This window comes from Aquarana catesbeiana, linkage group LG02 (assembly GCF_042186555.1).
Source record: "Aquarana catesbeiana isolate 2022-GZ linkage group LG02, ASM4218655v1, whole genome shotgun sequence".
Classification (NCBI taxonomy): domain Eukaryota; kingdom Metazoa; phylum Chordata; class Amphibia; order Anura; family Ranidae; genus Aquarana; species Aquarana catesbeiana.
The window spans coordinates 325,867,178-325,880,866 of record NC_133325.1 but is presented as its reverse complement, the minus strand read 5'-3'; the positions used below and the strand labels follow the sequence as shown (position 1 = coordinate 325,880,866).

The window sequence follows — 13,689 nt, the reverse complement described above, 5'->3', positions numbered from 1 at the left end:
ACTGTGAGATTTCCTCCCTCAACGGAAAAGAGTTCCATGAATGGAGATTACATCACTTCCCCTGCCTGTGTTTACACTTACAGGCAGGGGAAGGATTTCATTCGCCAGAACCGATCACCAGGTCCAGGCCAGAAATCATTGGTCTGGGCCTGGAGACTGATTGGTTTTGAAGCGTATCCGATCGTTGCTGCTGCCTAGGAGGCGCACACCCCCTAGGCGGTCACGCGCACGACGTATAGCTATGACGCTTCGCCCAGCCGAGCCAATCTGCCACAGTATAACTGCGGCGGCTGGTCCGGAACTTATTAATGTGACCTATAAACTGTATAACTCAGTTGAACAACAAATTGAAATCTTTTAGGTGGAGGGAAGTAAAAATAAAAAATGGTTACATAAGTGCGCAGACTCTTAAACTAATACTTTGTTGAAGCACCTTTTGATTTTATTACAGCACTCAGTCTTTTTGGGTACGAGTCTTAGCATGGCACATCTTGACTTGGCAATATTTGCCCACTTTTCTTTGCAAAAACACTCCAAATCTATCAGATTGCGAGGGCATCTCTTATGCACAGCCCTCTTCAGATCACCCCACATATTTTTCAAATCGGATTCAGGTCTGGGCTCTGGCTGGGCCATTCCAAAACTTTAATCTTCTTCTGGTGAAGCCATTTCTTTGTTGATTAGGAATGTATGCTTTGGGTCGTTGTCATACTGAAAGATGAAATTTCTCTTCATGTTCAGCTTTCTAGCAGAAGCCTGAAGGTTTTGTGCCAATATTGACTGGTATTTGGAACTATTCATAATTCCCTTGACTAAGGCCCCTGGTTCACCTGAAAAAGAAGAAAATAAAAATAAAAAAAAAAAAAAAAAAAACAAAAAAACAGCCCCAAAGCATGATGCTGCCCCCACCATGCTTCACTGTGGGTACGGTGTTCTTCTGGTGATGTGCAGTGTTTTTGCTCCAAACATATCTTTTGGAATTATGGCCAAAAAGTTAAACCTTGGTTTCATTAGACCAGAACACATTTTTCCACATGCTTTTGGGAGACTTCAGTTGTGTTTTTGCAAAATTTAGCCAGGCTTGGATTTTTTTCTTCCGTAAGAAAAGGCTTCCATCTTGCCACTCTACCCCATAGCCCAGACATATGAAGACTATGGGAGATTGTTGTTACATGTACCGCACAGCCAGTACTTGCCAGAAATTCCTGCAGCTCCTTTAATGTTGCTGTAAGCCTCTTGGCAGTTTTCTTCTAGTCTTTTCATCAATTTGGAGCGACGTCCAGTTCTTGGTAACGTCACTGTGGTGCCATATTTTCTCCACTTGACGATGACTGTCTTCATTATGTTCCATGGTATATGATGCCTTGGAAATTCTTTTGTACCCTTCTCCTGACTGATACCCTTTAACAATGAGATCCTCTGATGCTCTGGAAGCTCTCTGCGGACCATGGCTTTTGCTGTAGGATGCGACTAAGAAAATGTCAGGAAAGACTTACTAGAACAGCTGACCTACTTGGGGTTAATCAGATGCACTTTAAATGATGGCAGGTGTGTACCGACTCCTTTTAACATGAGTTTGAATGTGATTGCTTAATTCTGAACACAGCTACATCCCCAGTTAGAAGAGAGTGTGCACACTTATGCAGCCACATTATTTTATTTTTTCTTCCCCCACTAAAAGATTCCAGTTTGTTTTTCAGTTGAGTTGTACAGTTTATAGGTTACATTAAAAGTGGAAAAAGTTCTGAAATTATTTATCTTTGTCTCATTTTTTTTACATCAGAGAAACCTGACATTTTAAAAAGGGGTGCGTAGATTTTTTTTATATCCACAGGTATATCTCCATGTATATACACACACACCGTGCCTTGAAAAAGTATTCATACCCCTTGAAATTTTCCACATTTTGCCAAGTTAAAATCAAAAACGTAAATGTATTTTATTGGGATTTTATGTGATAGATCAACACAAAGTGGCACATAATTGTGAAGTGTAAGGTAAATGATAAATGATTAAAACTCATATTTCTGACCGTGCGGACTAGATCCGCCTTGTAAATGATATTATGGCTGTAGGGGAATGGATGGCGAACTGTAAAAGGTAGATATGAAATTCTATACCATACGGGCCACGTGGATTCACTACAATGGCGGGGCTCCACCAGATGTACAACCAACAAATCCATAACCTGACAGTTCAATGTATTGGAGATAGCCTGACCAATAATAATATACCGTGCCAAATACGATAATTTAAAATTATAACAGTGTGCTTTTTTCTTTTAATATTTGTTTGTCCCCTCCCATCTATTCCCTTCTTTTTCTGTTATTTTAGGTCTACCTGGACCCAATGTGTGCTATCAGATTTGCCCAAATACAATGATACATGGAAAGGCCTTGGGCAACATAATGATGTTATAGCTCATATGTTTAATATTAGTTAAATGACGGCTTTTGCTCCTACACCTTTTATGTGAAATGGTCTCTCGGACCTCAAGTTTTGTAAAAAGATCAATACCTACTTGGACTGATTTACTTCTCTCTCCTCTTATGTGTTTGTTCTGTAAAAATGTTACATGTAAAAATAAAGATTATATTAAAAAAAAAAAAATATTATAATAAATGGTTTTCATTTTTTTTTTTTTACAAATAAATATGTGCAAAATGTGGCGTGTATTTATATTCAGCCCCCCTGGGTCAATACTTTGTAGAACCACCTTTTGCTGCAATTGCAGCTGCAAGTCTCTTTGGGTAGGTCTCTACCAGCTTTGCACATCTAGGAGAGTGACATTTTCCCCCCATTCTTCTTTGCAAAAAAGCTCAAGCTCTGTCAGATTGGATGGAGAGCGTCTGAACAGCAGTTTTCAAGTCTTGCCACAGATTCTCAATTGGATTTAGGTCTGGACTTTGACTGGGTCATTCTAACACATGAATATGCTTTGATCTAAACGATTCCATTGTAGCGCTGACCATGTTTAGGGTCGTTCTGCTGGAAGGTGAACCTCCTCCCCATTCTCAAGTTTTTTGCAGACTCGAACAGGTTTTCTTCTAAGATTGCCCTGTATTTGGCTCCATCCACCTTCCCATCAACTCTGACCAGCTTCCCTGTCCCTGCTGAATAAAAGCATCCCCACAACAAGATGCTGCCACCACCATGATCCACGGTGGGGGTGGTGTGTTCAGGGTGATGTGCAGTGTTAGTTTTCCACCACACAGAGTTTTGCTTTTAGGCCAAAAAGTTCCATTTGGGTCTCATCTGACCAGAGCACCCTCTTCCACGTTTGCTGTGTCCCCCACATGGCCTCTCGCAAACTGCAAACGGGACTTCTTATGGCTTTCCTCTTTCCACTCTTCCATATAGCCAGATGTGTGGTGCGCCCAACTAATAGTTGTCCTGTGGACAGATTCTCCCACCTGAGCCGTGGATCTCTGCAGCTCTTCCAGAGTTACCATGGGCCTCTTGGCCGCTTCTCCTTGGCCAGCCTGTCACTTTACGTGGATGACCATGTCTTGGTAGGTTTGCAGTTGTGCCATACCCTTTCCATTTTCGGATGATGGATTGAACAGTGCTCAGTGAAAGGTTTAACCACTTCAGCCCCGGAAAGATTTACCCCCTTCCTGACCAGAGCACTTTTTACAATATGGCACTGCGTCGTTTTAACTGCTAATTGCATGGTTATGCAATGCTGTACCCAAACACAATCTGTGTCCTTTTCTTCCCACAAATAGAGCTTTCTTTTGATGGTATTTGGTCACCTCTGCGGTTTTTATTTTTTGCGCTATAAACGGAAAAAGACCGAAAATTTTGAAAAAAAAGAGATATTTTCTACTTTTTGTTATAAAAAAAATCCAATCAGCTCAATTTTAGTCATAAATTTAGTCCAAAATGTATTCGGCCACATGTCTTTGGTAAAAAAAAAAAAATGTCAATAAGCGTATATTTATTGGTTTGCGCAAAAGTTATAGTGTCTAAACTATGGTACATTTTCTGGAATTTACACAGCTTTTAGTTTATGACTGCCTATGTCATTTCTTGAGGTGCTAAAATGACACAGCAGTACAAAACCCCCCAAATGACCCCATTTTGTAAAGTAGACACCCCAAGGAAATTGCTGAGAGGCATGTTGAGCCCATTGAATATTAATTTTTTTTGTCCCAAGTGATTGAATAATGACAAAAAAAAAAAAAAAGTACAAAAAGTTGTCACTAAAGGATATATTGCTCACACAGGACATGGGCATATGTGGAACTGCTACTCCTGAGTACGGGGATACCACATGTGTGGGACTTTTTGGGAGCCTAGCCGCGTACGGGGCCCCGAAAACCAATCATCGCCTTCAGGATTTCTAAGGGCGTAAATTTTTTATTTCACTCCTCACTACCTATCATAGTTTTGAAGGCCATAAAATGCCCAGATGGCACAAAACCCCCCCAAATGACCCCATTTTGGAAAGCAGACACCCCAAACTATTTGTTGAGAGGCATGTTGAGTCCATGGAATATTTTATATTTTGAAGTTGCGGGAAAGTGACAATTTTTTTTTTTTTTGCACAAAGTTGTCACTAAATGATATATTGCTCACACAGGCCATGGGCATATGTGGAATTGCACCCCAAAATACATTTAGCTGCGTCTCCTGAGTATGGGGATACTACATGTGTGGGACTTTTTGGGAGCCTAGCCACGTACGGGGCCCCGAAAACCAATCACTGCCTTCAGGATTTCTAAGGGCGTAAAGTTTTGATTTCACTCCTCACTGCCTATCACAGTTTCGGAAGCCATGGAATGCCCAGATGGCACAAACCCCCCCCCAAATGACCCCATTTTAGAAAGTAGACACCCCCAAGCTATTTGCTGAGAGGCATGGTGAGTATTTTGCAGCTCTCATTTGTTTTTGAAAATGAAGAAAGACAAGAAAAAAAAATTTTTTTTTCTTTTTTCAATTTTCAAAACTTTGTGACAAAAAGTGAGGTCTGCAAAACACTCACTATACCTCTCAGCAAATAGCTTGGGGTGTCTACTTTCCAAAATGGGGTCATTTGGGGGGGGTTTGAACTGTCCTGGCATTTTATGCACAACATTTAGAAGCTTATGTCACACATAACCCAATCTTCTAAGACAAAGCCCTTTCTGACACTATTTGTTTACATGAAAAAATATTTTTTTTTTTTGCAAGAAAATTACTTTGAACCCTCAAAGGTTATATATTTTTTTAAAGCAAAGGCCCTACAGATTAAAATGGTGAGTGTTTCATTTTTTTTTCCACACAGTATTTGCGCAGCGATTTTTCAAATGCATTTTTTGGGGAAAAAAAAAAAAAACACACTTTTTTTTCATTTTAATGCACTAAAACACACTATATTGCCTAAATGTTTGATGAAATAAAAAAGATGATCTTAGGCGAGTACATGGATACCAAACATGACATGCTTTAAAAATGCGCACAAATGTGCAGTGGCGACAAACTACATACATTTTTAAAAGCCTTTACAGGTTAGCACTTTAGATTTACAGAGGAGGTCTACTGCTAAAATTACTGCCCTCGATCTGACTTTCGCCGTGATACCTCACATGCATGGTGCAATTGCTGTTTACATTTGACGCCAGACCAACGCTTGCGTTCCCTTTTGCACGAGAGCAGGGGGGGACAGGGGTGCTTTTTTTTTTTTCTTTATTATTTTTTTTGCTTGTTTATCTTATTTTTAAACTGTTCCTTTCATTTTTTTTTTTTTTAATCATTTTTATTGTTATGCCAGGGAATGTAAATATCCCCTATGATAGCAATAGGTAGTGACAGGTACTCTTTTTTTAAAAAAATGGGGTCTATTAGACCCTAGATTTCTCCTCTGCTCCTCTGCCTTCAAAGCATCTGACCACACCAAGATCGGTGTGATAAAATGCTTTGCCAATATCCCAATAGCGCTGTTTACATCCGGCGAAATCTAAGTCATGAAATGCTCGTAGCTTCCGGTTTCTTAGGCCATAGAGATGATTGTAGTCATTCTGGTCTCTGATCAGCTCTATGGTCAGCTGGCCGAATCACTGGCTGCATTCTCAGGTTCCCGGTTGGGACAGGAGAGCCAGAGAAAAACATGGAAGACGGTGGGAGGGGGGGACATTCCATCCCACTGCTTGTAAAAGCAGTCTAGAGGCTAATTAGCCGCTAGGATTGCTTTTACATGAAAGTCGACCACTGGCTGAAAAGAATGATACCAAGATGATACCTAAACCTGCAGGCATCATTCTGGTATAACCACTCAAAGTCGTGAATGGCATACCTGAAAACAAAAAAATGGTTAACAATAAAATACAGTAAACAGTAAAGTATAAAAAAATTACATACCTGAAAAGTAAACATGATAAAACATAACAATAAAACATTGCAGAATAGAATACAGTAAAAAAGAGCAGAACAATAGAGAGAGAATAGAGCGAGAGAGAACAGTAAATTGACAACCATTTTTTTTTTTTTTTTTTACACTTTTTTTGTAACTTTTATAACTGTAACCGGTTCTAGGTTCGGGTCTCTCAAAATGCGATGGCATCTTGGGAGACCCTGTGAAAGTGTGCCTAGTCTGTGCAATGCTGTACCCTACGCTAATAACTAGTGCATGGTAGCGTTCAAAACATTCACCAATGCAAAGACCAGGATTGTCAGGACAGGAGGGACAATAATAGCGGGTGTCACGCCTATATCCACGCTTGCTGCAGACACGACATCTTTTTTGGGGGGGTTCGTTGGGTAGGGGTACTCGGGAGGACATAAAGAAAATGCCTCTCATGCAGCCAACTGCATTTGGTTGGGGATGTGAATGGGGGAAGTATGGGTGCTGCAGAAGTGGTGGGTTCCCAATTAGGATTGAGGAATGAAGCAGGAAGGGCACTATGGGCACGACGGGCCTGTGTTTGTCTTCTTCTTGGTGGCAGCGGGACACTACTTGTGCTTGCCACATCACCAGCTTGAACTGCACTTATGGGACTCGCCACGTCACCAAGTGTTACTGCAGTGCTGGTTTGACTACGACCGGGGTGTACTAGGCCGCTGGCGCTTGCCAGTTCACCAAAACGCTACCAAAAAAACTGTTAGCGATCGCTGGGATCAGGCCTGACTCTGCGAACGCTGCAGTTATGCGTTTAGTGTTTTGTAAGTGTCAGCGATCGATCGATACTGTACTTGGGTGGGCTGGGCCGGGCGGAGGGGCAAAACACAGGTGCTAGCAGGTATCTGGGCTGATCCCGCTAACACTGCGTTTTTGGGAACCCTAAACTGCTGGGGACGCTAGTATAGATCTGATCGGATCAGATATTGATAGCGGTACTGGCGCTAACCTGCCGCTGCCTGGGGCGACGCATATCACCGCCGGGCGATCAGGGGGCTAAACCTTTATTCGGTAATAAACGGCGGGTGTCCTGACACTATAAAAAATAATCTAACTAACCAGCGTCACCCATAACAGTTATACGGTGATCAGTGGTGAAAGGGTTAACTAGGGGGCAATCAAGGGGTTAAAACATTTATTAGGTAGTATATGGGGGTCCCTGACGCTATAAAACGCTGACGGCGAACCTAAATATTTACCTTCCTAACTAGCGTCACCAGCGACACTAATACAGCGATCAGAAAAATGATCTCTTAGTGACATTGGCGACAGGGGGGGGTGATCAAGGGAGTAAAACTTTATTAGGGGGGGTTAGGGGGGTACCCTAGACCTAAAGGGGGCTAACACTAACTACCCTACCACACTGTCACAAACAGACACCATGCAGTAATCAGAAAAAAAAAACAAAAAAACTGCTTGGTGTCAGTGTGACGGGGGGATCGGGGGGGAATCGGGGGTGTAAAGTATGCCTGGCATGTTCTACTGTGTGTGTGTGTGTGTTTTACCATCACTCGGATGTCTTCTCTCCTCGGCGCTGGAACGGAAAATACCAAGCCGAGATGACATCACTTCCTCTGCCTCTGTGTACTATACAGAGACAGGGGAAGATTCTCATTGGCTGGGAGCGAACGCAAGGGGGGGGGGGCACGCATGGATGGTTTCCACCTCACCTCTGATTGCTCCCAGTCAGAAGCCGACCGCCTCGGGCACCGGGGGTGGGGGGGGTGTCCGGTTGGACCCCCCGTCCGCAGCAGGCAATCACGTACTAGGTACGTGATTTTGCCTGCCCGTGCCATTCTGCCGCAGTATATCTGCGTTAGGCGGTCGGCAACTGGTTAAAGATTGGGATTTTTTTTTTTTTTTTTTTTTTTTATAACCCAACCCTGCTTTAAACTTCTTTCAACTTTAGCCCTGACCTGTCTGGTGTGTCCCTTAGCCTTCATGACGCTGTTTGTTCACCAAAGGTCTCTAACAAACCTCTGAGGGCTTCACAGAACAGCTGTGTTTATACGGAGATTAAATTACACACAGGTGGACTGTATTTACCAATTAGGTGACTTCTGAAGGCAATTGGTTCCACTAGATTTTAGTTAGGTGTATTAGAGTAAAGGAGCTGAATAAATATGCATGCCACACTTTTTAGATATTTATTTATAAAATAAGTAGAAAGCCATTTTATCATTTTCCTTCCACTTCACAATTATGTTCCACTTTGTGTTGGTCTATCACATAAAATCCCAATAAAATACATTTACGTTTTTGATTGCAACATGACAAAATGTGGAAAATTTCAAAAGGGGTATGAATAATTTTCAAGGCAGTGTGTGTGTGTGTGTGTGTGTGTGTGTGTGTGTGTGTGTGTATATATACACACACACACACACACACACACACACGTGTGGTATCGCAGAATATCTTATTAAATTGACAACTTTGTGTAGTAAAAAAAAAAAAAAAAAAAAAACACGACGACAAAAATTTCATTTGGGTACAGTGTTGCATGAATTGTCATTCAAAGCGTGACCGCTCTGAAATCCAAAAATTGGCCTGGGCAGGAGGGGAGTGAAAGTGTACAGTATTTAGGTGGTAAAAAAAAAAAAAAAAAAGTACTGAAATTTATTTTCCAGTTACGTGTTGTAATATTTACAGAAGATAGCCGCTGCCAGACTACACAAAATGAAAATATGTGTTCTATTTTATCATACTTGCCTTTATTTTTTGCTCTTTAATCAGTTTTTCAGCTTCCAAGTCTTTATCTAGTGCAGTTTTAGCTCTCTGCAGTTCAAGTATCTGAGCTTCCAGTAGCCTGTTGTTGGACTGTAATGTTTCCATGCGGGTCACCAGGTCTTCATTAACAGAATTCAGCTTCTCATGCTAAAATACAGTTGCATGACATCAAAGGAGTTCTATGGTCACAGCATACACTTTCATTTTAAAACATCAACTTTGTAGTAGCAATACAAAACATTTACTGACAATCCAATGTAAGCTTCTTTGAACTCTGCCTCCTGAAACGTCTTCTTTCAGCCCCTTGAAAGGCAGGTTCTGTAAAAATGTGTTACACAGCAGTTCCTACTCTCAGGGAATAGCGAATACATGGCACAGAATATAGGGAAGTAAATGTGTGGGGATCTTCACAAAGTAAGTTTACAAAGATCGTTCAATTTAAGAAGAGAAGGTTAGCAATAACAAATACAATATAGAAATGATTATATAGGAGTTAAAGTGGTTGTAAACTCTCCCCCCACAAATTTGTCCCATGTAAATCAGCATAAAAAACCCTAATGAACACTGCTTGTAGATATCTCCTTACTTGCTTAGTATTGTTGTAATCCTTTTTGTTCTTTAGAATGACGTCACCGAGCATGCCCATATCTCCCCTGATTTAGGGCACACTCTGTGTACCTGTCTGTCTATTATCAAGACATCCTACGGCACAACACCGAAATCCCACAAGACTGCATAATCACTCAGAGCTTCCTACTACACCCCATGTGACATCACATGGAGTGTAAACTTGGGCATCGGACAGCATTACTGCAGTCTTTTCAGCTGCAAACACTAGATAATCGGCACAAGTAAATACTATGAAATAAAACAAGACAACTATGAGCAGTGAAGCAGGGTTGCCATAGAAACGTTGGATTGAGAAGGAGGCTTGGTTAACAGTACAGGAAGTGCTCAATGTAAGGGCGGAAATACACTCTCCTGTGGACTCAGAAAACAATACTTAAGATGGCGCTGCCTTACACCTGGAAACAAGTTTTTTAAAGTTTCTTTAAACAGTAAGTAATATGCGATTTGGGCTGGATTACAGTGACTATAGTTTGATAATTACTTATTATAATGGACTAAATGAATAGAAGCATCAGAGTGGGAAAGTTTACTTCCGCTTTAATATTCATGACTACCTGGGATGTCCCAATGCAGTGGACAAGGAAGGCAACACAGAAACAAGGACAAGCAGCCCAAAATCCCAAACATAAATGGCGGAACCACACTACAAAAACTGCCTGCAAGACTTTCCATCCAAGGTGGCAACTGCAGAGGCATAAAGATCAACCTGTTAAAATTCAGTAAACATATATATTCATAAACATATATACTTGAACAATAAAAAAACTTGATGCTGAAAAAAACCCATGAAGAATTCCTGATAGAATAGGCTTATTTGGGAAAGGGTGAACTTTGTCCTTGATCCAATTTGCATGAGAAATAAGTTGACAAATCCACCTAGATATAGATCAAGAAGTGATCTTACCCTTGCAAGGACCCTCGGGCAGAACAAACAGGGAATAAGACTAAATGAAGCTGTAGAGTTTAAATAAACTTGGACAGCTCAAATAGCATCCAAACAGTGAAGCATCTTCTCCTTAGGATGATTGGGATTAAGACAAAAAGGATGGCAACACAATGCCCCACCAGCCAGGTGGAATGAAGAAACCATCTTAAAGAGAGGTTTGAGGCCTCAACACAACCTTGTCTTGGTAAAAAAAAAACAAATAAATAAATAAAATTGTCTGCCAGCGCAGATCAGCTGCTGTTTTTCCAGCATGCCCGTTCGATAGAACCAGGATGTCCAGTGGGCAATTTTGCTTTTAATATTAACAAGAAATTAAATAGCACTTTGGGTTTGTGGTGATCAGTTTCAGTGTAGTTCCGCTTTAAAGTTAGTGCAAACCATATAAGAAGCCCTCTGTGGCCTTCTGTGTCTGAGACAACCCTGGACCCAGAGATTCTTCCTGGAAGGACTCATCTACATTAGATACCTGGTCCTCAAAGACTTCCACTTCTTCCTCCAGAGGAATTTCCTCCAACAATTAATCATCCTTTAAAAAGGGGGGGGGGGGAAGTGTTCATGTTTACATTCCAAGGTGTTCCAAACCAAGGAAAACACCTGAGAGCTGATTTCACCCTCCAGAGAATTCCCCTCTTGACAAAAAGGACGTTGTGGACTGTGCCCCTTAAATAGTGGAGGTACCATATAAGGGCAGGGAATCAGAGCCAATGATGCCCCGATGTTGAAGGAAGCAGGTAGCAAGGAGCAGATATGCTTTTTGCGTTCTCTGTGAAAATGGCGGTGAAAGTGCATCAGCTGGAAGGCATCTGCAGCTATGTCACCAACCAAGCAGCACTGTTGTGTATGAAAAATCAGCAAAAATGTAAAATGGTAAACGTTACTTTCCTCAATCTAGTACAGTTACTCACAAAGGGCGTTTGAACACCAAGTGAAATAACAACCCACGTAAAAAAAAACAGGGCAAGAACACAATTAGCAGAAAACCCTGTCTTACCTATCCATACTGCAGGTTCCCAAAGACGACCAAACTTCATTCTGTATGGTGCGCATGCCCCCAAAAGGGGTCTTCAGGGTCTGGGTGCCATATGAATGGACCGCTGCCCTGGACCCATATAACACCCTGCGGTTGACTAAATTAATTGCCAAGGTGAGCATTGAATGCAGGATCCAGTGTGCAAAGCAACATTACAGGCCAGCCATGCTGATGCAGGGTCCAGGAACAGTTCCCAAGATATGCATTGAAGGCAACCAATCCAGAAACTGCTAGTGAGTCCTACGGGGATAAGCAGTTGGATGCTGATGGAAGTTTGAGTCAAAATGTATTGAAGAAAAATAACAAGAATTTGTGTAGAAGCATCTCCAGAGAAGAGGACAATCCTCTAAGGAGACTAGGAAAAAACTGAGGTCCAATAGATTGGGTGAGGTTAAATGAGAGTGCACTGGGAGGCATTACCAGCAAAGTTTTTACCAGCTCCCATTTACCTACAAGTAGTCGCATACAATCTATGGTATGGGACTACACATGTCCTGTATTGTGTAAGAGAATACATTTTTCACTGACCAGCCAAAGTCTCCACAACCCAGGGAACATTTCAAGAGAGGGGGGTGGCTGTGACTGCTCCACATAACGTAAAGGCATTCACCAGACAGACAATGCTGAAATCTTCAGAGATACTAAGGAAAGCATTCATCGCCTTCAGACACCAGCACAAGCCTTGACTGAACTGACTGTTATGCCTGGGTGGGGATTATTGCCTCTTTTTGGCCAGTGTTCATTCACATGGAGGTAGCAGCATAACCCAAGTAGTCGTGAATATTACCTCCTCTGTGTTCTGTAATGTACAATTAAGAACCAATAACAAATTATTTTAGCTGTACCTCCTGAAAAGCAGAATGTAACCGACGTGAGAGCTCTCCCAATTGTTGTTCTGTAGAGTTGGCCCGCTCCTTCTCATTTTCCAGCTGTTCCATTTGTTTATCATATACTACCATGAGATTCTGCAATACCAAGAAACAAAATCAACTATCACTTGTATTCAGTAATGCATCGGTTTGGAAATCATGAAGAACACAAAAGCAACCACATTTTTGATTGTAGTAAATAACAACCCAGTACGTAATGGGTCAAACAAAGTAATAGTAATAAAATTATCTATAAACCTATGTTATCATAAAAGGTATATTATTATTGTTGTTTAGTTAAAAAAATGAGTAACAGAAAGGCTGAAATACCTCTCCTGGCAAAAAAATGCCACTACAAACTCATTGTGTGCTGGTCACATGTCTATAGGTCAAGGCCTTGGACATGTAATCTCTGCTAAATGGGCCGATTAATGGCTCAGTCTCACCACAACAAACTGCACTGCAATGCACAAGCATTTGCGCATTTAATTCATTTATATTTCTAAAGCACTTTTCTCTCTGGGGACTCAAATCGCCTATCATGGTGGCATTGGAGTAGATAGGTGGTAAAGGCAGCCATTTTGGGGGTGCTTAGTAGAATATCATACTGGGGCCAATAGACATGAGTTAATTAACATACATACACGCATGTGTTTGAAATTAGGTAGGAGCATAGAGTAGCCAGGGGAAATAAAATACACAAGCACAGGGAGAACATTCAAATTCCATACAGATAGTGTCCTAAATTAAATTTGAACTGAGGACCCAGTTCTGAAAGGCAGAAGTGCTAATTACTGAGCTTCCCTCAAGGGGATGTTCTATTAGGCAGCCAATGTGAGACAAAATTTTAAGCGCAGCCTAATATACAGAGTATATAGATTTGTATATGTGTGTTGTGGTGCACTTTAACACATCGCAGTTTACTTTGGATGTGTGTTGAGCACAATTAACTTTACATTGCAGCATGCATACTGTACATTATATGTATGCTATGATATGAATGAGTCCTAAGAGTTCAGACTGGCTGATCTTTCACTTCAGAGATCATGTGATCAAACACTTAAAATGGCCATATAAATATCTAACAGATTTCTTGGTTCATACTACA

At 41.3% G+C, this 13,689-nt stretch overlaps 1 protein-coding gene across 3 annotated transcripts in view; it reads right to left on the bottom strand.

Annotated features, from left to right (window-relative positions):
* GCC2 (GRIP and coiled-coil domain containing 2) overlaps positions 1-13,689 on the bottom strand; it is a 103,179-nt gene that overhangs the window by 54,842 nt on the left and 34,648 nt on the right. For all 3 annotated transcript variants that reach the window (XM_073614798.1, XM_073614799.1, XM_073614800.1), the window contains 2 exons: positions 12,558-12,677; positions 9,089-9,253 (listed from right to left, as the gene is read on the bottom strand). In XM_073614798.1, coding sequence (XP_073470899.1) covers positions 9,089-9,253; positions 12,558-12,677 — 285 coding nt within the window. The remainder of the gene's footprint in view (positions 1-9,088; positions 9,254-12,557; positions 12,678-13,689) is intronic.